The sequence below is a fragment of the Neolamprologus brichardi genome, chromosome 16 (assembly GCF_056152115.1).
Source record: "Neolamprologus brichardi isolate AB-2024 chromosome 16, ASM5615211v1, whole genome shotgun sequence".
In the NCBI taxonomy this organism is placed as follows: Eukaryota; Metazoa; Chordata; class Actinopteri; order Cichliformes; family Cichlidae; genus Neolamprologus; species Neolamprologus brichardi.
The window spans coordinates 9,666,912-9,694,670 of record NC_142119.1 but is presented as its reverse complement, the minus strand read 5'-3'; the positions used below and the strand labels follow the sequence as shown (position 1 = coordinate 9,694,670).

General features: G+C 40.2%; 1 protein-coding gene across 1 annotated transcript in view; it reads left to right on the top strand.

Annotated features, from left to right (window-relative positions):
* man1a2 (mannosidase, alpha, class 1A, member 2) overlaps nucleotides 1–27,759 on the top strand; it is a 128,031-nt gene that overhangs the window by 34,985 nt on the left and 65,287 nt on the right. Inside the window, exon 4 of the mRNA XM_006808150.2 lies at nucleotides 16,761–16,857. Coding sequence (XP_006808213.1) covers nucleotides 16,761–16,857 — 97 coding nt within the window. The remainder of the gene's footprint in view (nucleotides 1–16,760; nucleotides 16,858–27,759) is intronic.

Below are 27,759 nucleotides of genomic sequence, written 5' to 3'. Positions count from 1 at the left end.
TACATTTAGGCCTGTAAGTATTTGGACAATGGATTTGATATCAAAAAATTAAAATGTGATTGAAGCGCACACATCCAGGCTTGAAGTCCAATGCAAAGCGTTTAGGAATTCTGCCCATTTTAATACAGGTTCTATATTCAGAAGCTCTAATTTAAGTTGACAATAGATTAAACATAAAAATGTTCAGTCAAAAATGCAGTATTTTTGGATCATCAGCATACAATGTACTGTCTGAGGGGCACAGAAGCGATTGGCGTCTTGGCTTAGCAGTCGCTCAAATGTGACTGCAGAGCAAAAGCAAACGATTACAGATTTGTGGCTGATATTGGAGGTAGCACCTGTGTGTGTTTCCCTACAGAGCTATGGACTGCGGCTGTAAAGCCCAGATAAATCAATGACCAAAGCAGCCCTCTTTAAGTGCTGTCTAAAAGGTGCCGCTATCCAGGTGCATCGGCCCATAAAGACACAGAAAAGGTTTCCGATGGAGATGTGAAAAATCTGCGATTGAACCCATGAGTGTCCTCTCCTCCATCTCTTGTGTCAAATCTTTCTTTCTCACAGGTGTCCTTCCCCAGTCGTGTTTTCGAAGCCCTAATAGTGTTTGGCAGATGGCCTCATATGTTGTCTGCACACCGGGTCTATACTGCAAGTGTGTGTGTTTGTAGCACAGTTGCCTCCGGGGTAGGGCACAGCTTAGCTTTCATCATTCTGTTTCACACTCTCTCTGGCTCTCCAAGTCTTCCCCTCCTCTTGCTCTTAGCCCTCATTCTCTCTTTCTATTTTGATCTTATCATTCTTTTCAATTATTTTTGTTTCCACCTCAGTCTCTTTCTTACTATTAAATCCTTCCCCTTAACTCTCAGCTCCTTTATTCAGCATTATTTAAAAGTCGCCTCGAAGGATTCTCCCTCATTGGTAGCTACAAGTCTTAATAAAATCACAAGGATTTCCATATTGATTTGCTGAACAACCGGCACTTCTCATCTTCAGACAACACTGTGTATTATTTGTATCTAACACAACAAGTAGGCTACAGGGAAAGTGAGAATCTACACAATATAAACAGGCTTTGTGTTATCTGTGTTTTACTTCCTTTAGAGCATGTATTGTGGCTGAGCTACAAGCGTTGTTTTTTGTTTGTTTGTTTGTTTTTTTCTTTGAGGCAATCATGTTTGGTTGTGTAAGGCTTAATGCTTTCTTGTAACCAGCCTTTTGCAGCACGAGGTTAAGTGGTGACATTTGACAATCCATGCCTTCAGGAGAAGGCAACAATATCCACACGATATGTGCGAGCAAATAATAAGGGCAGAAGAAAGGTTGTGAAAAACAGAACACTAATCCAGAGGGGAGAGTGTTGATCATTAAAGCCATTTGTCTTCTATAAATGAAACATAGTAAAACATAAAATCTAAATTCCCCAGTCGCAGAATCATCTCCTGTCAGGACAATGGAAGCAAGCGTCTGGAAAGCAGAGCTCATTAGCAAGAAACATCATTTATGTTATAATTCACAGCATAGATTATTTCAACAGCACAATGTTAGCACTGGAGGTGACCATCTTGGAATATAGACGAATGCTCCCAGGCTGGAATAATTAGAGCTTTTTCCCTGCTTTGTTATCTGGATGTTACTGCGATGAACCTTATTGGCAGTAAGTGTTAGAGGTCCAGGGCCATAGCGGAAGGCAACTCTAAACACACAGGTGGACATGCCTTTGAGAAATAGAAATGGAGGAAAGGTTCTGCCTATTTTGATTTTTTTTTTTATATTTAAGGCCAAAGATTCTGTCAAACTATTTCAGGGACATAGACATTTTGCATCTTTTCCTCTTTTGTTCCTGTGTCTTCCTTTTAGTCAATACTGTCCGTACTGCCTTGATTGTCATCTGCCTTTTCCTGATTTGCACCTGTAAGTAACATTACTCTGCTGCTGTCATTTCTTTAGGTTTTGTACAGAAATCATTCATTAATTTCATCTTTTTGGCTTAGATAGTTCTACGGAAGAGGATTAGGGCCACTGGGGGGTGGGGGGGGCATGTCTCAGCATTTTTCTGGAAAAGAAGAAAAAAAGACATGCCCACTTTTTTCTCCAGTGGCTCTAATCCTCTTCCATATATTTCTAATGTTTTATCCTGGAAAAAAGTCCTCCTTCCTATCTCATGTCTTCATAGTATTTGCTTACATAAAGTTCCTCAATCACATGAGAAGTTCAAGTTCGTAAACTTTGTCTGTTGTGCTTCATTTTGAAACACGCTAAAAGGTAATACCCTCAACACAATTTGTTTTAGTCTATTATTAAAAGTAAATTTAAAAAGGCTCTGAAATGTATGTCTGCACAATAGTGTCCTTCAGTTTAGTTTCACTCCATGTTTTCTGTTGGCAGTCCATGCTCCACCATGGGGCTCTATTCTCCACCAACAGGACCCTCTCCTAGTTTGAGGAACAGAGATCTGATGAGACAGCAGTATTTTATCACAGCTTGGTTTAGTCTTAAATATTAATACTGGTTGAACTGCTTTTCCGCCCCATTAGTAGGGAAAATGCTTTGTTTGCTCACAGTATGCTGTAATGTTTTTACATATTAATAAATACTAACCATGATAGGAGAGCTGTAATGGCGTATCAGTGTTAGATTACTCAAAGCATTTGAATATCATTACAAGTCACCATTGAAGTTTGGAAAAAGACAACTTTCTTTAATAGAGGTAGAAATCAGAGTAACTCGATGATGATCACTACACAGTGATTTTGTCGTACTCAGTACATTGCAGAACGGTCATCTATCATACATTAGAGTGTCTGTAAATTGGAATTGATTGTCTGTTACATTTAAAGCCCTTCATGACTTGGCTCCAGGTTGCCTATAGGAATTGCTATGTTGTCACACTTAGATCATCATTCTTTCTTCAGTAATTAAAAATATCATACAGGTATGTATGTATGTATACTGTACATGTACACAGAATAGTTTAGAGTACTGTACCTTACTGAAAAAATGAAGAGTAACCATGACGATCCCCTTGTTTTCTTCCTTCCAGCTCCGCTTGTCAGTATTGCTTTGCTCTAACTTGTACTTGTTCACTGTCCTGCTACCAGATGAGTGTGAAAAGAATAATTTTAAGTAGTAAGATAGTAAAGCTCAGAGAGTTTTTGTCAAGAAAGTGTACTTTTGAGATTTGTTCACATATAGAAAAGGAAAAAAATCTACTGCTGCACCACATCTATGTTGCTACTTCATAACTAAAGTTTCCACTCACCAGTAATAGTCTTTTATCACAAAGCAGTTGTAGCCTTAACCTACAGAGTAAACATTCAGATGTTGTCTCAACAGCTTTAAAGTTATTGGTCATGTTGTCATGTGCTCCGTCATCCTAAACTGGTTGAATAAAAATTAAGAGTGTGTGTTTTCCTCTTTCATTTGTTAATCTCACTTGTACTTGTTTTTGGTAAGTTCTGGTAAATTGTTTGTTCCCTCCTCTACCCTCCATTTGCCTATTGGATGGAGACCCAACAGTGCGTCCCAGTGCATTGCCTGAGCTCCTCGGACAGGAACCTGATAACTTACACTTAAAATCTAAACACAACCAGGCTTTTGCAGTTTGGGCTCCTCGGTTTTGGTCTGTTATTTACCTTACACAGGGTTTTTTGTTCTTTCTTTTGGGTTGCTAATCTGCTATATACAGTTTTGCTGAAGAAGGCTAAATGGAAGTGTAGGAGTAGCCAATGCTGGTAGTATATGTTCCGCGTTGCTGATTCATTAGCTGATACCTCTGGAAATATCTGATGGTAGAGCATGTCTGTAAGCCAAAACTAAGAGCTTAACTGCACTTTGCTGGAGAGCTGGTGTTGAATACCTTTATCGGGTGAAAGGCAGAGAGCGTCCTGATTGTTTTAAGTACAGGACAGGCATAATGAGCCTCAATTAGACCTCAGGTGATGGAGAGAGAGAGACATTGAAAGTGGCAGAGGACAGGCTCGACTTACAATGGTCATCTATCCCTTTGGGCTGCTGCCACAGTACAACAGCTCTATCTCTAATATTTTTTTCCTGTCATTTAAACAATAGAAAAGTCTAAATGACAGCAGTTTCATCTTTTCATCTCTTCCCTTCCAGTAAAATCACAGGGCTGACAGTGAAATCTGTTTTTCACTGTCAGTCATGTGATTTCCCCCCTCCTTATCTTGTCTGTTTACAAAATATCTGCCTGCCTTGTGTATGTGTGTAACTCGATTTGATCACTTGTCTTTGTGTGGATATCTTGTGCTTTTACGGATGAGCATCATACATCAAACTGTATTTTTCCCCTAAGAGTGAGCAAGAATGGCAAAAAAAACTTTTTTTTTGTACTTTCAGGAAACTGACGAAAGAGAGAAAGCTGCAATTGGACTGCAGTTTCTGTCTCAAAGTGCTTTCTCATGGGGGAATTATGTGGTTCTCCTCTATGTAAAAGATTGAATTAGGTTGGGATTCTTCAGGCCTTCTCCAAGCTTAGCAATCAGAGAAACATGAATGAAAAAATCAGACTGTTTTCCTTCAAGCTCCGGTGTCAGCTGTAATTAAGGCTATGTCCACAGGTACCCGGGTATTTTTGAAAACGCAGATTTTTCTATGCACTTGCACCTTTCGTCCACACGTAAACTGCGTTTTTGGTCACTGAAAATGGAGATTTTTAAAAACTCCGGCCAGGGTGGAGATTTTTGAAAACTCCGTTTTTGCATTTACGTGTGGACGAGAAACACGGAGAAAACAGAGAAAACGCAGCGTCAAAGGTGTGCGCATTTTTTTGACGTCACAGTGTGCGCCACGTTATTGTTTCGGTGAAATGAATTTCTACAATACTGTTACTGTTAATTGTACTCTCTGCAGTGTTTAAATGCTTACATATACACACACAGTTACTGTCCCTCCACACATATGACTCGGTTCTGCTTCTATGCCCCAGCTTTGTTTACTTTTTCCCACCGAGGCGTCTAGACTTCTGATTGGCCAACAATTCTGCACGGTTAGGAATATATCGCCACCTGTTGCTTTGGCATGTTCCTAGCAGCGTTATCCTTCATTTCTGCCTTTATGTTTGGACGGATTCTTTTTTAAAACGAAAACGGAAAATCTCTGTTTTCAAAAATACCCGTGTACGTGTGGACGTAGCCCAAGTGTGCACCTGAATCCAAACTACCACATCTATGTTGCTACTTCATAATTAAAGTTTCCACTCACCAGTAATTGTCTTTTATCGCAAAGCAATTGTAGTCTTATCTTGGCTTTGTTTACAATAATATTGACTTCATACTCTCTTGGGGATAGAAATAGCACTACAAGGTTGCTAGAACACATCAAACCTATAACATAAATTTACAGCAAGTGACATTTTATGGATTTTTTTCCCCAAGAAATATTAGATCTTTCTTACTGCTCAAGCAAAGGAAAGTATGTTTTTTTCCAAAACAATCTTTCTGCAGTGGATGCTTTATTTGATGAATATTTTATATAAATGTTGCACAAAAAGTAAGAAAATTTGTGTTTGGATAACTTCTGTGTTACTTCTGTAACAATGCTTCTTCTCCTTAATTGGTGCCACATTTGTAAGAAAAATGCATTTGTGGGGTAGTTAACAGATTATTCTGTCATTGACTCTTGTTTTGATTTTCTATATCCCAGGTGCTGACTATTAGGTGCCTGATTAGCGCCTGATTAGCAGCACCTGTGAGCATGAACCCTGCCACATTGACTGATCTTAATATGGCCCATAGGGCAACTTCAGCCCGGAGTTTTGCAAAACCAAGACATGCAGCATTATTTGGAGTGAGAGCTAGTATCATCTACAAATTGAAAGTCAAGTTCCATATAATGGAGGATGTACAATAAGTTGACAACATAAGAAAACAGTTTCCTCACTCTGTCTGCACTTAAGAAGTGTAGGTAGTCGCCTACAGAAATACTATCAAGGTTTGCAGGATGATATGGCTGATGGCTCTCTATCCAGAGAATCCAGAACAGACTGCACACAGCCAGGGCTACCAGGAGGCCTGGCATGACTTCCTGTTCACCGTCAGACCCAATTGCGCTTGTTTCAGCAACATGTGCACTGGAATCTGAACATGTGGAGGAACATTATGTTCAGTGATTTGTCCAAATTCTGCCTACAGCAGATGGCTCGTAAGAGTGGCTTAAACACAAGTATGGAGACAGCACAGAGAACGCCATGCTGTTTGCGGCACCATTAGGGTAACGGCTCGGTGGAGGCAGCATGATGGTGTGGAGCAGCATCTCAGTCATGGGAAAAATGAGGCCTGTCATCATTGGAGACAATCTCAATGCTGAGAGAGATCGGAATGAGATTCCACAAAGAGTGGCAGTCCCATATCTCCACAGTCTGGGGCCAAACTCTGTCCTTCAAGATGAAAACGCTTGCTTACACACAACAGGGTTTATCGGAGACTACCTCCAGAATTTGGGAGTGGAAAGGATGGAATGGCCTGCCTGCAGTCCTGACCTCAGCCCCATTGAACTCTTGTGGGATCAGCCGGATTGTTCTGTTCGTGCCAGCGTGACCAGAACAATCACATTGGCATACTTGTGACAAATGCCAGGCTGTTGTGGCTGTGGATGATTCTGGTTATTAAATAAATAAACTGTTAAATTGCCAATTGTTTTTTCAATCTTTAATCATTCAGTGCAGTAAATGGCACCAAACAAGAGCCAATAGCAGAATAAGCTGTTTGGCATCGAAAGAGAAGATTTGGCAAGTTTTTCTTGGGCACAACTCGCATACTCAACTCTGCTGCTCAACCTACAAATGCAAATGTGACACCATTTAAGGGGAAATGACAGGCTTTCCAGCACTACAACATTTATTGCCAAGGATTGTTACAGCAAAGAAATAGTCAATAAAACACAAATTTCCTTACTTTTTGTGCTAAGTTTAGTAGTTGCGCTTATCACAGCAGCTACAAAGCTCTCAGTAGACAGATAAAATACAGATTGAAAGCCATTATCCAAGTCATTGTTACAATACACTATGCAGATCATTATACATTCAAGGGCCTCGCTGCATTGGGTGTGCAGACATCTGCTTACATGGACAAAGCTCCAGAGTGCAAGTGATTACCTGAACTTTCATATTTATTCAGCAGTTCTGCTCTTTAAGAACACTTTGTAAGCACTGCATTTAAATGTGAACAGGATGATGATTCAACATTTCCAGTGCAAAGTGCATTCTTGCCCACAACACTAAACCAAAACAGAGCCCACTTTAAAAGACTTTCAGCCACCTGCTCCCAAAACCATCATGAGTAATGAATCACCAGGTTTCGAGTCACAAGGAAATGAAATTCTAAGTCGATACAAAAACACAAAGTAGAGCTATTAAAATGCTGTGAACTGGTATTGAATCATGAGCAACAAGTCCATGACTGACCTCTTCTGTGTGATGTACATTCAAGTTGATTAGTCTTGAGATACTGATTGCAGGCTTTTTATTCTTGCTAAAGACACTCTTAAATAAAGAGTGTGTTTTTTCACTGTATTTTCATACATTTATTCAGAGACTGAAGGCTACAGTTCGATGTCATGTATCCACCTGGAAAACTCTTTATGTCAGCAGCAATGTTCCCTCTAATTTTTCATGTGTCTGAGCGAACACTCAAACTCCCTGAGCGGTCCCTTGGACCACCGTGAGCAACAGCAGACGTGTGCACTGTGGTCACGCGAGCATCGAATCCATCCAAGTCACATGGTTTATTAAAATAATCAAATTACAGCATTTACACTTATGTTAGATTACTTTTAATTAACTGCTTTAGCCCACTTACAATGAAAATTTAAAAATTTTTTGTTCATGACCTGTGTAGTATGTTCACACTATTGGAAGTAAAAATAACATGAACTCCAATTTTGAAAACACAACTTTCTTTCTTTTTTCTTTTTTTTAAAATAAAGCTCTGACTTGTCTTGTGAGTCTGTGGTCTGGGAGAGAGTCTGTAACTCTGTCTGAATAAAATACAGTATATAAAGACCAATGTTGGGCAAAGAATTAGATAGCTACTTCTACAAAAAAGTAACTGAGTTTTGCAAACAACAAAGTTTTTTTTTTTTTTTCAACATTTCAAACTATTTACAGAACAATCAACTGTTTTGCATCAAATTTGATGCCACACAAATTATTTGTGCCACTCCAAAAAATCATTTCTGTCCACTATGAGATAAAGGAGAACAACAGCCTGATACCTGCAGGCCTGACAACAGGAGATGTATCACTCCTGTAACATTCAGCAGTCGCCTCATTGTTCTGACACACACAACAAAACTGACTACAGTACACACTAACTACACAAGATTTGCGCTAAACGTCGCAAATCTCTCACATCTCAGAGATGTTTTACTCCTAAAACTTCCCCCTTGATTGGTCGTACATTTTTACACCAATAGGAAAGGCTGGGTTTTTTTTGGCGTTGTTTTTGCTCACAGGTGTAGAGTGTTTTCGAGCGTTTTCCTTATAAAACGCCGTTTTTACTGTTTCTTCCCGCAGTAAATATAAACAACGATAGTATTCAGGAAGAAAACCAAACATTAAAAATATTTTTATCATAACTCTGGTCTTACGGCCTCGTAAGACCAGAGATTTAAAAACTGGTATAAAGTCCACACTTTTCCCGTCAATTGTTCCGTCTGTCCTGCTCACATCTCCAATGGTTGTACACGTTGTCATTATCATGGCTTCACTCCACATCAGCCACGCCGCTTTGCTAGCTAAAACACCGGTGTGGGCACATAAAGACGCTGTCATAGCCTGTCAACGACGTTGATTAGCTGCGTATATACGAATGTGAATCGCATCATTGGCTGGACTATGGGATAAGGTGGCATTGTTCTAATCCCATACGGGAGCAGCCAGTCACTCACTGACTAACACTGCAAAACAGAATTGTTAAAGTTTTAATTTTAATTTCAATTCAGGTTAGATTTTTTGGGGGGGTGCAACGCAGATTTTCTGTGCGCAGAGACCGTGCCAGCAGTGCACAATCGCACACGTGCGCAGCTTAGAGGGAACATTGGTCAGCAGTATGTAGTAAATATTTTGGATAAAACGAGCTGCATGTTCAAATAGTGAAAAATGTTTGCCTCCAAGTTTATCATAAATGGTCACAGTGTCAAGTTCACTTACAGTTCTTTTCCAAGTTTGATGCGGTAAAGCTTAGGCTTATTTAGCTTGTGTACTTGGTTGATTTAAAAAAAAATAATGCAAAAATGGTTAGATAATGTAAAAAGTCCTGATTTATTTGTCCAATATTTACTCTATTCTGCACTTAATACTTATGGTGAGTCATCCTCTCCCCTTTAAAATATCTCACTGGAAAATATAATCTTCTTGGTTCTCACTTCTAATCTTAGTCATTTTCTTCTAGTTCAGCTTTGATAAAAATTATCAGTATAAAATCCATAAGCATTGCAGCTTCTTTATGACTTGAAAATGTCAATATGATGCATTACCTTTGCAACTGTGAGTTATTTCATATGTTTAGTTATTTATAGGCCATTACTCATTGGTATTTCCATATGCAATTATTAGTCACAACATTAAAACTAGCTGCCTAATAATTTGTACTTTGTTATTATGTCTTTAAACTACAACTCGTGGACAAAGAACTTTTGTGGTTAACCTGGGGTGCCGGGCCTCTGTGATTTGGACTTTTCTAGTGTATTTTTTGGATGTTTCCTTAGATCCAGATGTTTGGAGTTTGGCAAGATCAGCACCATAATCTGTTCATGAAAAGCTTTTGGATTGTCGCTTGTTGTCTTGTTGAAGGAGGCTGCTGCTGTGAGAGGATGCCATTGTCTTCCTGGTGGACCTGGAAGCCTTACTCTCACTGATAGTCATTTAATTCACTATAATAGAGATAAGGCAAGAGTTTAGTAATCTCTACTTGTTGATAAATGCCTTTAATAACTTGCAATCACCATTTGGATTAATATATGGCTTCGAAGACATGCTCATTGTCTCCTGGAAACATGGTCCCCGTTGATTTTTGTCCAGAGATTGATAGGATTGTCGTCATGATGGGGGGAATTGTTTGATTTGGATGGAGGTTCCATACATAACACAGAGGGAACCATATTATGAGCCACCATCTCTTGAACTCTTGGCTTCAGAGCTGTTTGAAAACAGCCTATCTTGACTTTTTTACTGCCTCAATTTCATGGGGAATTTATTGCCACCCTCTGCTTAAGTGCCATGAATGTATTTACTGCAAGAGGCAATTCAGATGTCACACTCTTACCACCCTAATGCGTCTTCTGAAAGGACTTCCGTTAAGCCAGATAGGAGGCCTCCATGGGGTGAGTTGGAAGGAGATGAGAAAGATGAGGGCAGGCAGACGGGTGCTTTAAATCAGTCAGACTGACTCTGGAGGTCACTCTAAGCAGCACATAACTCTCCAGCTCCCCAAACTTCCAAAAGCTTGTCATTGTGTCCCACTTCTGTGTGAGCTGAGCTCATTTTTTTTTAAATAATTTATTTTGTATTATTTTTTTTAATATACATTATTTTTTCTCCAGTAATGGCCTTGGTTGCAGCCGCTGGCTAGAGAGAGATTTACGAATATTTCATTGCCCTGTGGTTGTCCATGACTGTACATTGTAATTGTGTTTGTGTGTATGAGACTGTGGCACATGAGCCATAAAGGGTGTCTGAATGATGGCTGCTGGTACTTTGGGTAAGAAATGGCCACGGGCACATTGTGCTTCTTGTGTAGGGCAGGCACAAACAGCCTACCAGGTTACCATTGTGAAGGTCATAGCTTTTAACACATGGTGTAGACCCATGAAGATGGAGCCAAACCTGCCTTTCTGACTAAGGCAGCTAATTTTCTTGATTTAGGGAGTTGGATTCTGTGAATAAAGAACATTTAAGAAGACATCGTGTCTTTGGGATAAATTTACAATTTTATGTCTATGTAAGAATACAGATTGGTTGCCGACTGTTTTCACACATTTCAGTCTTAATAATGCCCATTTACCATAAGATCAGGGTTTTATTTTGCATTCTTGACTCTGGAGCAGCATTAAATGCATTACATATTGAAAGATTCATACAAAGCTGCAGTAATTTATTACATACACTACCAGTCAAATGTTTGGACAGACTTTCTCATTTAATGGTTTATGGTTTATTTTTATGACTATTTACATTGCAGATTCTCACTGAAGGCATCAAAACTATGAATGAACACATACAGAATTATGTAGTAAAAAAAAGTGGGACAATTTCTCCAAACATGTTTTATATTTAAGATTCTTCAAAATAGCCTCCCTTTGCTTTGTTTACTGCTTTGCATATTCTCTTGATGACCTTCATGAGGTCGTCGCCTGAAATAGTTTTCAACAGTCTTGAAGGAGTTCCCAGGGATGCTGAGCACTTGTCGGCCCTTTTGCCTTTACCCTGTGGTCAATCTCATCCCAAACCATCTTGTTTAGGTCAGGTGACTGTGAAGGCCACTCTCCTTCTTGGTCAAATAGCCCTTACACAGTCTGGAGGTGTGTTTGGGGTCATTGTCGTATTGAAAAATAAATGATGGTCCAACTAAACGCAAACCGGATGGGATGGCATGTCGCTGCAGGATGCTGGGGTAGCCATGCTGTGGCAGTGTGCCTTCAATTTGTATAAATCCCCAACAGTGTCACTAGCAAAGCACCCCCACACCATCACACGTCCTCCTCCATGCTTCACGGTGGGAACCATGCATGTAGAGAGTATCCGTTCACCTTTTCTGCGTCCCACAAAGGCAGCTTGAACCAAAGATCTCAAATTTGGACTCATCAGACCAAAGCACAGGTCTTCCATCAGGTTTTCATCACATGTCCATTCCTCATGTTTCTTGGTCCAAACAAATCTCTTCTGCTTGTTGCTTTTCCTTAGTCGTGGTTTATTAGCAGCTGTTTGAACATAAAGGCCTGATTCGCACCAGTCTCCTCTGAACAGTTGATGTAGAGATGTGTCTTCTACTTGAACTCTGTGTGACATTTATCTGGGCTCTAATCTGAGGTGCTGGTAACTTGTGTTTTCTGAGTCTGGATGGATTCATTCTCAGCAGCAGAGGTGACTCCTGGTCTTTCTCATGTGAGCATTTCCATCCTAGCAGTTGATGGTTTTTGCGATTGTACTTGGGGACACATTCAAAGTTTTAGCAATTTTCCAGACTGACTGACCTTCAATTCCTAAAGTAACGATGGACTGTCGTTTCTCTTTACTTAGCTGATTGGTTTTTGCCATAATATGAAATCTAACATTCGTCAAAAAGGGCTGTCAGCGGTGCACCAACCTGACTTCTGCACAACACAGCTGATGCTCCCAACCCCAATAAAAAGGCAAGAAATAAGCTCTGACAAGGTACACCTGTGAAGTGAAACCATTTCAGGTGACTACATCATGAAGCTCACTGACAGAAGGCCAGGGGTTTGCAGCGCTGTCAACAAAGCAAAGGGTGGCTACTTTCAGGAATCTAAAACATAGGACATATTGGGAGTTATTTAGGATTTCTTTCTTTGCTACATTATTGCATATATCTTTCTTCTTATACTTGATGTCTTCAGTATGTATGTATCTACAATGTAGAAAGTAGTAAAAATAAAGAAAAACCATTAAATTAGAAGGTTTTGACTGGTAGGTGTATCTCACAGTGGAACATTTTCTCACCATTTGCTTTAACCTTTTAAATCCTTTTACACTTCGGACTGCTTTTTACATTTTTTTTCCTCAACCAAAATGGAAAGACAAATCTTTTTTGTGGGCTGGCCAAATAAATTCTTCAAATGAGAAATACCACTGCCTTTTCCATTGGACCCTGCACCGTGTGTGAGACTTCACTTTTTTACTTTCAAGCTCATCAGTTGATAAGGTGTGGGAGGAAAAGAGAGGTTTTTAATCTCTCTCTGGCTCTGACCTTAATAACACAGGGCCACTCTTGGGCTGTCAGTTCATTCCAGAGTGAGCTGGAGTGTATAATGTTGCATGATTAATACTTTTGCAGTTGCAGTATAGAAACTGGGAAGCATGAAAATAAGCAGAACACTGAAGAGGGCGATAATAAAAACCTTCAGTCACAGGTTTCCCGATCCTTAGGCCCAGAACACAACAAGACACGATTTTATTAAGTTGGTCTTCAGAAACTGAAACCATGTGTGAATGTGTTTCATTATGCAGTTGAAATGGGGACAGGCTGCCTTACTGAGACGAGTGTGCTGATTGATGATGATCCAGTTTATGACTAATGACTTTTTAATTTTTTAAAAATGGCCTGGATTTGGAAAAATAAGGAGTAATTGCCAGGAGATTGTTTCTAAAAATTCTCTATACTACAAGTGAGCGCTTCGATCACTGGCTAATGTAGCCATTCAGAAATAATGGTTACAAAACAAAAGATGGCTACGAACATAAAGACATATTCATATTCCTTGACAGTGCTGTCTTCCTATATTGGTATTCTGGATTGACGTGCCATATCTTGATACATGTCAAAGGATGCTGATACACCGAATATCAGTATTTCAAAAAATACATTTAAATAGTTGAATGAATACTATGAACAAGAGGGCTCATCCCATGCACAGTCATCCTGAGATGACGTTAGTTGAACAGACTAGCATGAAACCGGCTCGACTCAAAGAGCATCCAACACTGGGCACACTTAGCTTCAACGAGTTATCAGTTAATTGCTGCATTATCAGAAACAGATTGCACATAATTCCCAACTTGACCTCATTAGTTGCAGACTGTGACAAACATTTATGGCAGGTTTTGGTTGCAGTATTGGTATACTTGATAATGCCATTTTGTTGCAAAAAAAATAACCAAGTAAGATAACATTATCTCTTTATTTTATTGGATAAATGAAATTTTGACAGTCTAACTTTGAGGACATAATTTACAGCTTAAAAAGCTGATAAATTGCCATGTGTGTTGTTGCAATACTCAGCATATCGCCAAAATCGCAATAATAATTAATCGTGAGTGAAGACATTTTCTGATGAGCTGTTTCCAAACGCAAAACATTTTCCTCCTCGTTTCTAAACTCTGCTGCGCTCTCATTCCACTCTTGGAAAAAGAGATTTTTAATCTGTGAGATGTTTACTTGGACAGATAACGGATATAAATAAATAAAACGCTTATGTACTACCTCTTGCATCATCTTGCAGCTTTCAGTTTTCGGTCTTCAGCAGAAAAAACAATGCAACAACAAACACATCAGGCTGTTATACCTGGATAAATGCTATATTTTTCTGCATTTTCTGAAGTAGTTTGTTCTTCAGACCTGGCAGAACAAAAAAGCAGTAGGATGTTTACCAAGTCATGACAAGTACTAATGAGGCAGGATCTGGTAGACTTGCAGATAGTAAGATTCAGCCTAGACTCCAAATGAGAAAGCTACACATTTATACTTTTTTATTGGGGAAAAATCCTCTTATCTTGTAAGTAATGGTTTAAGCAAATTGCCATTGTCCAATAAAAAAACTTGTCCATTCGTTACAGTTCAAATTGAGGAGTTGGAGGGGGAAAAATGCAAAATAGCATAGAAGTGGGATTTTAAAACTAAAAATATATGCAAGATTATAGTATAAGTATAAGCAGCTGCCACAGAAAAGATGAATCATGTGAAATAACAGCATTGTGTTTCTACTGGTGCTTCTCTGAAGAGTTGAACAGGCTCCCCTTATCCTACACCACAAGCTGTTGGATGTCTCCACACTCCGAGGTGTAGTGATTCACAGTGGGTACTAACTGAAAAGAGAAGTAATCACCAGCAGCACTGACTAGAGGTAAAGACGTGTGTCACGGCACATTTTGTGGAGGAATCTTTGGTGCAGTGTGGGTGGGAACACGGTTTATTAACTTAAACATACCCTTTGTTGCACAGTTTATCATGGTGTCAGATGCTTTGTGTTCAGTTTGGCTTAAACACAAAACTTTTTCATGTTTTCCATTATGAAATTGGTATTTGTGATACTTGTAAGTTCTTATAAAGATGTCCATGAACAGATTAATTCCAGCAACACTTGAAGTGTGGAACAAGAACATGGATAATTTAACAGAATTTCCTGCTCCTTACTCTGAACTACATAGTACAACATAAAGCCTAATAATAATAATAATAATAATAATAATAATAATAATATCTATGGTGCTAATAGCCACCTTCTAGCATCCTGCAGTGCCCTTTCATAGGGATATTGATGAATACAGGTCACAGGAGTGTTCATTTTGGCTGCTAATTCCTCTCTGCAGCAAATTACTGAGGAGCTTTACTTCTGATTGTAGAGTGCATCAGCCACTGGGTCAGTGCAAGCCCATCCACCCCCTTCCCCCCAATCCTTTGCATGTGTCTCCCAAGATACTGTGATGGCAAGCGGTAGCTGTCAGAATCAATCACTGAATTTTGTAGCCTAATGTCCAATTAGTATTCCAAGGTCCTTTAAATAAGCAGTTTGTCAACATTGTCAAGCTCCCCGCACTGCAGCGTTTGTCCTTGGCATATGAGCCAATCAGAATTTGATGAAGCGTCCAATCAACACATATCAGAGGGAGTCAGCCAACGTTTAAGTGTCCATGTCCTGGTGCGTATTAATTTGATTTATAATCCTCGGTGCGTGAACGGAGTGCGTCATGGAAAGCCACGAAGCCAAGAACACAATGAAACTCCTGGCCCTTGTCTTTATTAGCTTGGCTGCATGCCTGCTCCAAGGAGAGAGAAAGTTGGAAGAGGATTTGGATGCTCATCTGCACATGGTGGCATAAAGAGGCAGGCTGTTGGACAGAGAGGGAAACTGGCGTAGCTTGGTGGCCGTAAAATGACAGGTCTATATTTTATGGGCCAGAGATGCACTTTGTCATTTTTGTAAATTTTGTAGCTTGTAGTTGGGGAAACCCCAGCTTTCAATTGGTATTGGGAAGAGCTCTACATCTTAGTCACTTTGTCAAAACTGAGATCATCATTAACCAGAAATGATGATGAGGTAACAGTCATGTAGACAGACTGCAACAGAGGGCAAGAAATCAGCAGATATCCATAAAAATGAGACTGTGATATACAATACACGGCCACATGGACAGGAAATGTGCCTTCTTTTTTCTGTTGTCATGTCACGATGCCACATGTGTAAGAGTTGCGAAGGGGAGGAGGTGTTTTGAAATGGATAGAGAGCAGCACTGATTCAATAAAAGCTGGCACTCTTTCCTCCCTTGGCTGTGTCATCTTCTCTGTTTGCCCTGGAGCGCCTCTTCACAGCATCAGCCTCCATGTCAGGGCTCATCTCCCAATCTCTTGCTCTTTTTATCCTCCTTCCCTCCCTGAGTCTCCTCTTTTCCAGCCTCTTTTCAAAGCTCATATGAAAAGTAGAGTCTTATTCTTCTCTGCTCAGTAGACCGATGTCTGTATGATTGGTTGAAAGGAAGTAATGCAATATAATGATATATATAGAGAGAAGACAAGGCTTTGCCATTGGGCCTGTGTGTAGAAAAACACTATTGTTTTGCATTGAATTGATTGGTGGATTTCACGTTCCTATGACAACTAACCCAGGCTAACAGCTGCTGTAAATAAACCAATGTAATGCTCAAATGCAAATTATATCAGTGCAACTTGAAATCATACCACCATGATGACTGTATGATTGTGTCCCTTTTGTTTTTTTTGTGACAGTGATGTCACATGTGTCAAAGGACTTTGCTTCTTCTAACATACTGGGTTTTTTTTGTTTGTTTTTTTTAGATGATGAAACATGCCTGGGACAGCTACAGACAGTACGGCTGGGGTCACAACGAGCTAAAGCCCATCGCCAAGAAAGGACATTCCACAAATATCTTTGGTAAGCCAGATACTGATGCCTTTACCCATCGGCAGTTTGCTCACATAGTCATAAGTCTCATTTGGATGCATGCGTGATGTGCACACACACACCATCTTCCTAACACTCAGACAAACACACACGGCTCGTTCTCTTGTGGACAAGGTCATGCGATAGTGCCTCCAGGAGGATGCATATCACATTAGGGGGAAAAAAAATGTTTGCAAACACGAGCATAGGATCGCTGAGAGGCTGCAACAAGAGGATGCACGTGACGAGCCAGAGAAATCTAAATGTATTTGAGATACTGCAGATATTTAACAAGTCTTTCTTTAGTGCATAGATCTGCACTTTGTTAGTGAGCAATAAACACTCAAATAATCTCACTGTTGGGCTAACACTCCAATGTGTCAGCCTTATCACAGTAGTTGTAGTGTTAGGTTTAAAATTAGACAGTGTAGCTGATAATGCTTGGTGAGAAATTCTTTTTTGTACAAGGAGAGACAATTGGGATTTGTTTATTGGTATGCACCTCTTTATCTGCCATCTATGATGATCACAATGATCCAGCCACTACACTCGTTGTAGTTGAACATTTTGTACATTTTCAAAACATTAACAACATTACCTGCTGTTCAAATTAAATATGTTTTACAGAAACGATTCATATAAAATGTTAAAATGACTGAATTATGGCTTAAACTATCGATCTCTATCTATATATCTATATGTTTGGAAGTCTGTGAAGTCTTTCTATTTTGGTCTCTGCCAGCACTTGTACAAATCTGGCTCTTCAGCAGCTAATGCTCCACTCTGCCTGTCTGCTGCTTGCTGTGTAGTCTGAAGTGTACAGAGGCTTTTTAGAAATTATTGACTGAGAAGGGCCGCCCACTAAGAACTGCGCCAATTAACCAAAACACTAAAGTTGCAGGCTAGACAGGCTATGCAGGGGGCTAAAACTCACTGCAAAGCTCTTTTGGGCAAATGGGAGCTGATAAATTTTGGCTGTGAATAGTCTGCAAGTTCATAACTATGCAAACTTTAAGTGCTCGTATTATGCTCAGTTGCAGATTTATCATTTTATTTTGGGATATGTTTGGATGCTTGTTCAGAATTTATTATTATTTTTTTTTTTACTTCTGTTGTCTGTTGCAATAGCTCTGCATATCCTGTACCAGAAATGCTCAGTTTTAGCTTCTGTCTCTTAAAAACCTCCCTAAAAGCACAGATTGCTTTGATTGGTCGGGTTGCCTGGCTAATTTGACCTGTTGGTTATACACTGTAAATCTATTAGTACGAGTGCAGCCCAGCTAACTGAGTCCTCAGTTCCCCGAGAGCTCAGAGAGCACAAAGGTTCTTGAGTTCATTCTTGTAACAAATACAATATTTATACCTGGCTTAGCTCGTGCCTGACGCATTTTAAAAAACAGAAGCTGCTGAAGTGAAGAAATAATAGTAGTTTTAAATAACCAGTGCCCAGTTAAGATGGAATTTTTGTCAGCAAGGCAGTCCAAATTTCTGATATAGAAAATGTTACTGGTATCTTTATGAACCAAAAGTTCTGAAAATAGTTCTCTTAATTGATAAATGGGCAAAATAATTGCGCTAGCAAAGTTGTTTTTCATACGTGCTCATATTTGATGTTGCTGTAAGGCATTTGTTCATTTGTCAATCCTTTGGAGCTATGAAGATCTCATATTATTACGTATAAAAATGGTCAGATCTTTATGTGAGTCAGATCATGGTGGATCCTGGAAAAGTAGTTTGTGTACTATGGGTGCTCCTGAGCTTTTTTGATGCAGTGTGTAATTCAGTGTTCTCTTCAGTGCTGAAAGCCACCCAAGCTCAGAGTCAGCAAATCAAACCCAAGCCTCTGCCATGCTTTAGAAATGAAATATGCTTCTGTTGCAGCCAGAATGTTAGAAATATACGTGTAGCATTTTCAGGCTTCTTGCATCTCTACAGTTTTGCTATGGCCACTTCAAACTGCCTGTGTGCTATTAGTTCAGACGTTGCATGTCCACAGTTGTCTTAGGTGGCCACATTCTGTCAGTAATCAATAGAGAAATCCAGGTTATTCCAAAGGGTTCCCAAGCTTTTTCTTGTACCTCCTTGTGTTGTTAGTCAATTGCATGTCTTCATCTGTGGTCTATGGCTTTCAGAGTTGATGAAGTAGGCACACAGCTATCCAGAGCTATCCAGCCCTCTGTCACAGCTTTGTAAAGAAGAGGCAATTAGCACATAACCTGCTAAACAATAGCTGGCTGGAATGACTGTGTAGGCTGCAGCCTTTGTGTCGTGTTTGATTCATTTGAATTACGAAAGTAAATGGTGAAAAGATAAGGAGAGCTATGGTTAATATCGATAGATGTGTTAGTAATAATCACTGCCAATAATGATTTAAGTCGTTGGATACTGTGAGCTTATACCTGTGAAAATGTGGCTTTGTGCTTGTTTATCTGTTTGAGTTGCCAGCTTGACTTGTGTGTTGATGCTAATGTTGCTGGATGTGTGCGTTTATGTGCGTGTGTGTGTGGTGTGAGGGTGCATGCTTATGAGGCGTTTGTGTCAAATTGGAACGTTCCGTCTGGCAAATTGGCCGGAGGCGCCTCTGTTATTTTATGAGCTGCTGCTAAATGTTAGATAGATGCTGCTTGTGTGTGTGCGCACTTCCATTTGTTAGTATTCATGTGTGTCTGACTGTTCATCTGCAGCATGTCCTTTTGTGTTTTATCATTGTGTCTGTCTGGGTGGTTTTCCCCTGCCGCCTTGTAATAGCTGACTCTGGATAGATGCCGTTATTATTCACTGGGAGGCCAATAAAATACAAGCAAGACACAAGGCAAAATCAAGCATTGCGCTCCTCACAAAACACACTTCCATTATTGATGAGGCGTATCCTGTCTTCTTACAGGCGGTATTGATTGTGTTTTGGTGTGATTTGGAAAGAGTGCAGAATGCAAAAAGAAAAAGCAGTATTTGAGAGATGCAGTGGACCTCCTGCTGTGTTAGCTATTACTGACATTGACTGCTTTTAACACGGGGGGGAAGTCTGGCTGACTGGATGAAAATAGTGCGAGTTATGGATTTAAACCACGTTCATATTTTGCTAGACCCTGATGCACTGCACGCTGGGATAAAAAGTATCCCTTTGCATTTCTTTAAACTTGAATTCTGAACCGAAGGGCAATGTGGAAAGATTTCTCATCTCCGACCAAGCGAGCGCGGCATCGTCCCGTGTCAGGCTAGAACTGAGAAGCGTTCTGTTCCCGACAAAAGCATTACATACACAACAGTTTGTATACAGCTTGCTTCTATGTATGCCCTCCATGCAGCTGTTAAAAAAGAAAATGCGTAAAGCTCTTTGTGCTCACTGCATGCCTTCCAGCTCAGCCTTAATCTGTCCTGAGAGAAGAGGGCTGGCCAGAATGGTAACAAGTGGACCAGGGCTCCCATTGTGCCTCAGATAACCTTGTCTCCTCTGCCTCGCGCTGATGCTGATGCATTTATTTTTCCACCCTATTCTGTTGAGATGAGCTGAGTTGATTTTTGACTTCAGATCCAAACACATCCTTTGTCTACACAGTTCAAGCCACTATAACTCATGACCTTTCTGTAAGACAAAAGTAGGAAATACACTGGATTTTTTTTAAAACTAGTATATGCCTGTGCCTAGTACTACTAAAACAGAACAAAACAGAATTAGAAATGATGATGAGGTAACAGTCATGTAGACAATTAATTTTTCTTCCGTCCTCGTGCTTTGCGTTTGCAGTGCAATCTTTTTCATTAGTTTTGACTCCAGTCTTGGCAGACGATGGAGGCGATACTGCTTCCATAGCTTCCTGTAGTGTATTGCAGTTACAAACATGCATTGACGTGGTATTAGTATACGACACATTGACAATGTAAATGTGTTGTTTGTTGTAGTCGACGTCATCGATGATGCCAACGAATTGTTGTAGCCCTACTTGCAGTAGAAATTAAGGAGTGTTGTTTCTTAGGGTTGCTACTTTCTATAGATTTAATTTGTGGCTTTTTGAAGTAATTTCAGCAGCTTTAGTCTCGTCTCGCGACACGCGAGGGAGTTCAGTGGTGAGTCTGAGGCCTGCCATCCATACTCTGTCTATTGGCTGTTATTGCTTTATTGGTTTTGCAGTCCAGCGATTTTCATCTAAACCTGCAAGTGGAGATTTGCTCATATCTCATCCCCATTGCTTTTTCCCAGCGGCAGTTTGACACGCTCACAGTAAATGATATTACAGACAGCCTCAGGCATGTTGTTGCTAGAGGCCTGTTAGGTTGGAGGCGATGGGGATGATGCAAAGCGGGGATGAGGCTTGGACACCTGGCTCCACTGTCAGCTCAGTACTGGAGAGAGCTGCCTCATTATTCATAGCATGCTTTTTCCATTACAAGATTACTTTGGTTGTTTGCCCACAGAGATGATCTGTCACTTTAAACTCCGTTTAACAACACATTCTCTGTTGTAATCTCAAAGCATTTGATGCTGTTTCTGTCTTTGTTTTGCTGCTTTTCTTAATGGCATTAAAGCTCGTAAATTACTGCATTCAACTAAAGCAAAAAGAATTATTACAGGATTTTCACTATACGAGTAATGTTTTTTGGTAGGGAGGTTAGAAGAAGTTGACATCTGATTATCTACAGGCCCTCTGTGTACCAGTAGGTTCTCTTTGGCTTCAGTCACTTTCAGAGTCCTGTAAAAATACCAGATCAAACCCTACTTTGATTTCAAGCTTTGCTAATGAGTAGACTCAGCCACGTAATCTTCTGTAGAGCTACTGGATTTTCATTCCTTCTCACATTATCTCTGCAGGGTTTGTGTGGATGATGTAACTTTACTTGACCCTGTTGCTTATATGCCTTTTATGTGATGGCTTCATGATCAGTAAGCAAAATGACATGGTTATGTGCAGATATTAAATAAGTAATATCTAGTGCCATAAACTGAGTTCTTGTACCAAAGTGTGCCTTGACTGTTTGGCTATGAGGTCAGTTCCTTGATCATTAATATGCAAATTGTCATGACCATTGATCAACCACCGATCAAAGCGCGTTGATCATTAATCAAAGATCATTGATCAGCAGCCATGAGTACTGTTTATAAGGTTGGAGAAGCCTGCAGTCAGCTGAAGAAGTCACTTTGGATGAGTGATGTAACGTTTCTCCCACTATAAACACTACGTCCAAATGAACTGAATACACCTTTTGGGGTATTCATGATATGTTGGAGCAGGGGTAGGCAACTCCAGGCCTCGAGTGCCGGTGTCCTGGAGGTTTTAGATGTGTCCATGATCCATCACAGCTGATTTAAAGGGCTAAATGACTCCTCAGCATTTCTTGAAGTTCTCCAGAGGCCTCGTAATGAACTAATCATTTGATTCAGGTGTGTTAACCCAGGGTGCGATCTAAAACCTGCAGGACACTGGCACTCGAGGCCTGGAGTTGCCTACCCCTGTGTTAGAGTATTTGTGCATGTCCATAAAGTCTCTGTATACAAACAAAAGCAATGCGATGCATCTTGTGCTGCTCTGGGTGTATTGTCAGCATTGATCGCAAGATATTGAATAACCCACAGAGCCTACTTCTAGTACTTCCTTAGTTATCTTTTTATGGATGCAGCATACTGTCAGCTGTAAGCTATTATCCAAAACTCCTCACTGCTGTTGCCTTTTTCATGAGGGTTGATTCCAGAAATCTTATGGCACTATTATCATAGTCTTAGTTTGGTGCTCGTAAGTGTAAAACAGTGTCAGCCAAACCCTTACTGTTCATAGGCAAGTCACCGAACATTTCACCTGACAGGGTGTCATTATCAATCACCTTCTACATTTTATTTGCAGACACATCTCATGTGTACAGGTTCTAATGAGACAAAATATCAGTTTTTCCTCCAAACAACCACAGTTTAACTAGGTTACCGGAAATTTGTTCACAGTCATGTGTTCTTCAAGTAGGAAAATTTACTTGACAGTGCCGAGAGTTTAGAACACAAGCTTTTTAAGAAAAAAATTATTCTGTTTGTTTGTAAAAGGAAACTCTCATTCATCTCATATTTTGGAAATAATGGGAAACTAATATTCTGTTGGTTAATACTTAGTAACTCAAGTGATTTTCCATGTTGGATGAGAAGCCATGCTGTTTAACTGAAGGCATTTCGCTCCCAAAGCTTGCACGTTGTACGCTTGGATGTGTTGATGACTGAGACGGTAAGAAAGAGTGGAGGGAGGGGGAAAGGTTTGCCTGATGATTGCTTCCTAATGATGGCCCAAAGACTCGAGACTGCTTTCTGCAGCAGAATAGGAAGCAGAGGAAGAGCGTGAAGCAGAGATCAGGGATTGTGGAGGGGAAGACAGAGAGAAATCCAGCTGATGCTTCACTAAGCTCCATGCCTCTTAGTTACTGTTGCCATGCTTGTCTGCACATTTCAGGTTCACAGTGGTAACGGTGGCAAATTTGCTCACTGAAATTCTTAGTGTTTCTGGAATCACAGGTTCATGATGTCAGGCTATAGTTACAGCAGTAACCATCACTATATTCCACAGAGTCACCTGCCAAATGGACTTGATTTGCCGAGTTGGAAGTAAATTATTAGTAAGTTATTGGATATATTGTAATCTGATAGCAGTGAAACATAACCATGAAAACAAATGGAAATGCTTAGATTAGTGGTTAAGGTTAAATGCAAAGTACAGTTGTTTTTTATGGCTTCTAAAAATGTATTATTAGTAATTGTAACCTCTTGACACCACTTCAGATCTGATCTGTACCTGCTAGAATTAATTGGTACTTCTATTTATGACTGAGCTTGTTACATAATTCCTACCCTGACAGGCTTTGGAACAGTTACAATGTGGAAAGAGAGTGAAGAGTAAGACCTGAATTCTGCTCCCAAACAAGGCATCAAATCTTCTTCAGAACATTAATGTGAGCCTAAACTTTCAGCAGGGCTGCCAGTGCCGAATTGGACAGCAGGAAACAGAAGGATTTGCCTGCTGCTGAGTCCAGCAGGAATGTGCATAAGCCTCTCAAACAGAGAAGAAAAAGGGGAAGGTTCTTAAACAAAACATTACCTTGTAGGTTTGTACCCACAGGCTTTGGCATTTTTATTGTCTGCCATCAATGTGAGCAGATGATGATCAAGGTTGTATAACTGCTGCTGAATAATTGGTTTAGGCACATTGGAACCAGTCGGGTTGTTACTTTTTGTTAAAGGGATCTGATTCAGTACAGTGCAGGGAGGTTTGGTGGCAGTGCAAAGCTGTGAAAAAGTTGTACTCGGTGGCCCAGTTGTTTTGATGTAAATTTGTTTCAGATAAATTAGTTGTATAGTTCTGTCTCCCAGCAAATCTCATGTGCATACCATTTAGATTTTGTAGGAGTTGCTGACCTTTTATTTAACTGAAATACTTCAGGAAATGTCACACTCCTCTTTTCTCCATTGCCCACACTTACACATCTTGGCCAACGTTTTCTTTTCATACACATGACTTTCCTCAGCTTTGTCGTTTTTTTTTTTGGTCTGTCAGTGACAAAGACCCACATTTGACATTATGCTTTGTGTTTTAAACAAAGGAGACTTTGACTTGCGAAACATAAATTGAGCTTTTGAAAGGCTAGATTGCAGTAACTTTGTACAAGAAAGGCTGCGATAATTGCCCTAGTAACCCGCTTAACGCCCATATATTCTCTTTTTACAGTTGAGCAGATGAATCATTTAGATGACCTTTTTAGTCATTAAGATTTAATAACATGGAGTGATGAAAAATACGCTTTGCAGATGTTTTTCTGGTTCCATTGTCCTTGTGGGAGATTATTACCTCTTGACAGGAAGATATTTTTTTTTAACTTGATTGCAGTGCTAAGGAACATTGTTCACATCTCACATCTCTTATTTTATTACCTTTTTAAATTATTTTTCACAAAGATTAGCACAGTCACCAAAAGAGCATAGACACCTATCTAAACTTTGTGCAACTTGCCTGTTGGATATGGAAAATGTAGTGTAGATCAAATTTGCTGAATCTGTTTTCTTCTTTCTTCTGAGTTAATATTCAGTTCTGAGTCGTGTTCTTTTAGACAGACCTGTGGTGTTCTGTCCATGACAGGCCAGGCCAAATTACAGAAAATAATACCAGCAGTTTTATTACAACTTTGTATTCAAACTAGGCTCTAGGGTGAAAAACAAACAGCCACAGTAGCCATGTGGGGATATATATGTGATATAGGGATTCACAGTACCCTATAATCCTAGCTCCGTCCGTAGTGCAGGAGAGTTGCACATATTGTCATATAATCACATAATGTTGGCCTATCTAATTCGATTGTGTCATCATTAGCTGAGCTGAAATCCTTTGACAACAGTGTCGCTTGTGTTTGCAAATGAAGAGCTGAATGGTCAAAGTTATTTGTTTAATTTTCTTTGCACACGGGGCGAGGGGATGCCAGCAAATACCTTTACACTCAGACCAGTGCCGACTGAGGCTCTTTGGCACCGAGCCTGGAAACAGGCATCCGAGCTGAGGTTTAGCCAGGGAGCTCATGTAGAGCTGAAAAGCCCAGTCTGACCAGTAACACTCTGAGGCAGAAAACAGAACACAGCAGATGTTTAATTCTGCTGCCAAATAAGTTGGTAACCAGTTACTCATCGCCAGCCAGGCTGGTCTGAATTGTCCTGGGGAGTTTGATTTGGCTTCATTAATTGCCACTGGGTATATTACAGGACAGGCTGCAGGGCCACAGAGGACCTGGACCTTCAGAACTGTGCAGGACGCTTTAACTGTGCTTGCTAAATTTGTTGGAGTGATTTGTTGGAACAAAGGTTCACTTTTAAGCAAAAGGCATCATGGTAATCTTGACTTTGGTGACGCCAGCTCATTTTATTTCACGTCTCCCAAAATTGCACCACATATATGTTAGAAATTAATTTTTCTGCTGGTAACAGCTGCAGCATTTTGTGAAGAAATGCCACTTATGATAGAGTTAGATAGTAGATTAAATCCCTGTGACACTAACTGAACTCGGCTACTTTGTTAAAGTCGAACTGGAGTATTTCCAGGTATCCTGAACACTCCAGAGAAAATACTGTTTCTTTAAATGGAGCAGGGTTGTCATGATACTTTCAAATTCAATACTGATACCCAGGAAAATGCTTGATATTCAACATCATTTTTGATACCACGGGAAAGATTTTGGCCCCATCCTGCAACAACAGACGTAGTGGCAACAAAAGGCATTTCCTGTAACTGTAAAATTGTTAATTTTACATAACTTTTTACTATAATTTCCAAATTATAAGTTAGATTTAAAACACTGGTATTTAAGATGAAGTTTAGAGGATTTATTCATTTTACGAATTAGAAAAGTTAAAGTTTCTGATTTTGTCTACGTCTGCCTGCAACCTCTCACTGTTCACACTGATCCACCTCATTCTGCAGCTCTGCTCTTCAGGCCTGAAACCGGCATAATCCTGCTGCTCTGCTCTGAATTTTACTCTTTATTTGCTCGGATTAGTTCTCCACACTCTAGACTCTCTATTCAGTTCACCTATAGTTCCCCCAGTGCTCTGTTTGCACAGCCTGCCTCGTTCTACATGTGGATGCAATCGGCACTTCCACAGCTTAATATTTCATGACCTGCAGCTCTCTAGCTGCAATGTTAATTAAAATAGATGGCTGATGTGTCCATCTATCTTAATGAGTTCCTGGAATAACAAGCACCTATAACACGTGTTATTTAAATTCAGCAGTGTGGAACACTAGACACATTTCCTGTTTGTTGTAGTAGTAGGAGTAGCTCTTCCTCAGAGTTTGCATTTAGAATTTTAAAAACTTTTTCCGACATTTTAATGTACCAGGCTTCAAGCAGCATGGTACGTTGTCAGCTTGTTCTGTTTGGATCAGCTCTTCTCTACTGAAGGGAGGAAGGGTCTCATAATTTGGCAAGAACCAGACCTTTATTTACTTTCTTGTAGGTCAGTAAACGCAGCATCATACAGAGATTTGTTTAATTCGGGAACGGCTCTTCTGGTAACACTTAAACCTCAGATTTCAGCTTCATCACACGTCCTCAAACACACTGCAACTTAAATCTGGGATCTCTGACTTCAGCTTTCGGAGGGCAGCCCTGGATGTTAGGGAGAAATAGTCTGTACAGGAGTAAGAAGAGTAGACTTGCAACTAGACCTGCATGTCCACAGAGTTGTGTAGAGGTCATGATAAGAAACACAAGGCACGACACGGAGACTTGAAACACAAATGCTTTGTATGTATCTCCACACATCACCTCTACACTTTCTTCCATTTTCATTCGATTCAGAGCCAAACCAAGCGAATTTATGCATCACACGCACAAACACACACACCTGAGCTCTCAATCATCTCCCACTCTCCCTGAGCCGACAGTTTACAAGACAGGGAGAATGGAGACTGAATAATGGCATCACGTTTTCGTGCCTCGTGTGAATTCATACCTCTGAAACCTGTCGTCTAATGAAACCGGCACGGAGCCGGGGACGGAGAGTGTGAGTGTTCGAGAGAGGGAGAGAGAGATAATGGAGGGGGAGAGGGAGAGAGAAGTGTGTGAAATTGTGATAGATGGAGAGAGCATGTTGAAGAGTGGGGGGTGGAGTTCAGTTGAAGTAGTGAGAAGCTGTGTGGTGTATCAAAGGGAAGGAAAGGGAGAGTACATGAATCTATGTTAAAAGAGCAGGAGAGCTGATGAGAGTGTGTTGGTTTGCAGCTGGCGAGGTCTGTGTGCACGAGGCAGTGACAATAATTTCCTGAATAAATAAACATCATCTCGGCCAATTTGTCTCTGATAAGCAGCCTCTGGCAACCCTAAAATCAACTCCTGGAAGCACCAATTCAACTTCATGTGATGCCTTTGGTGTTGTTTATATCA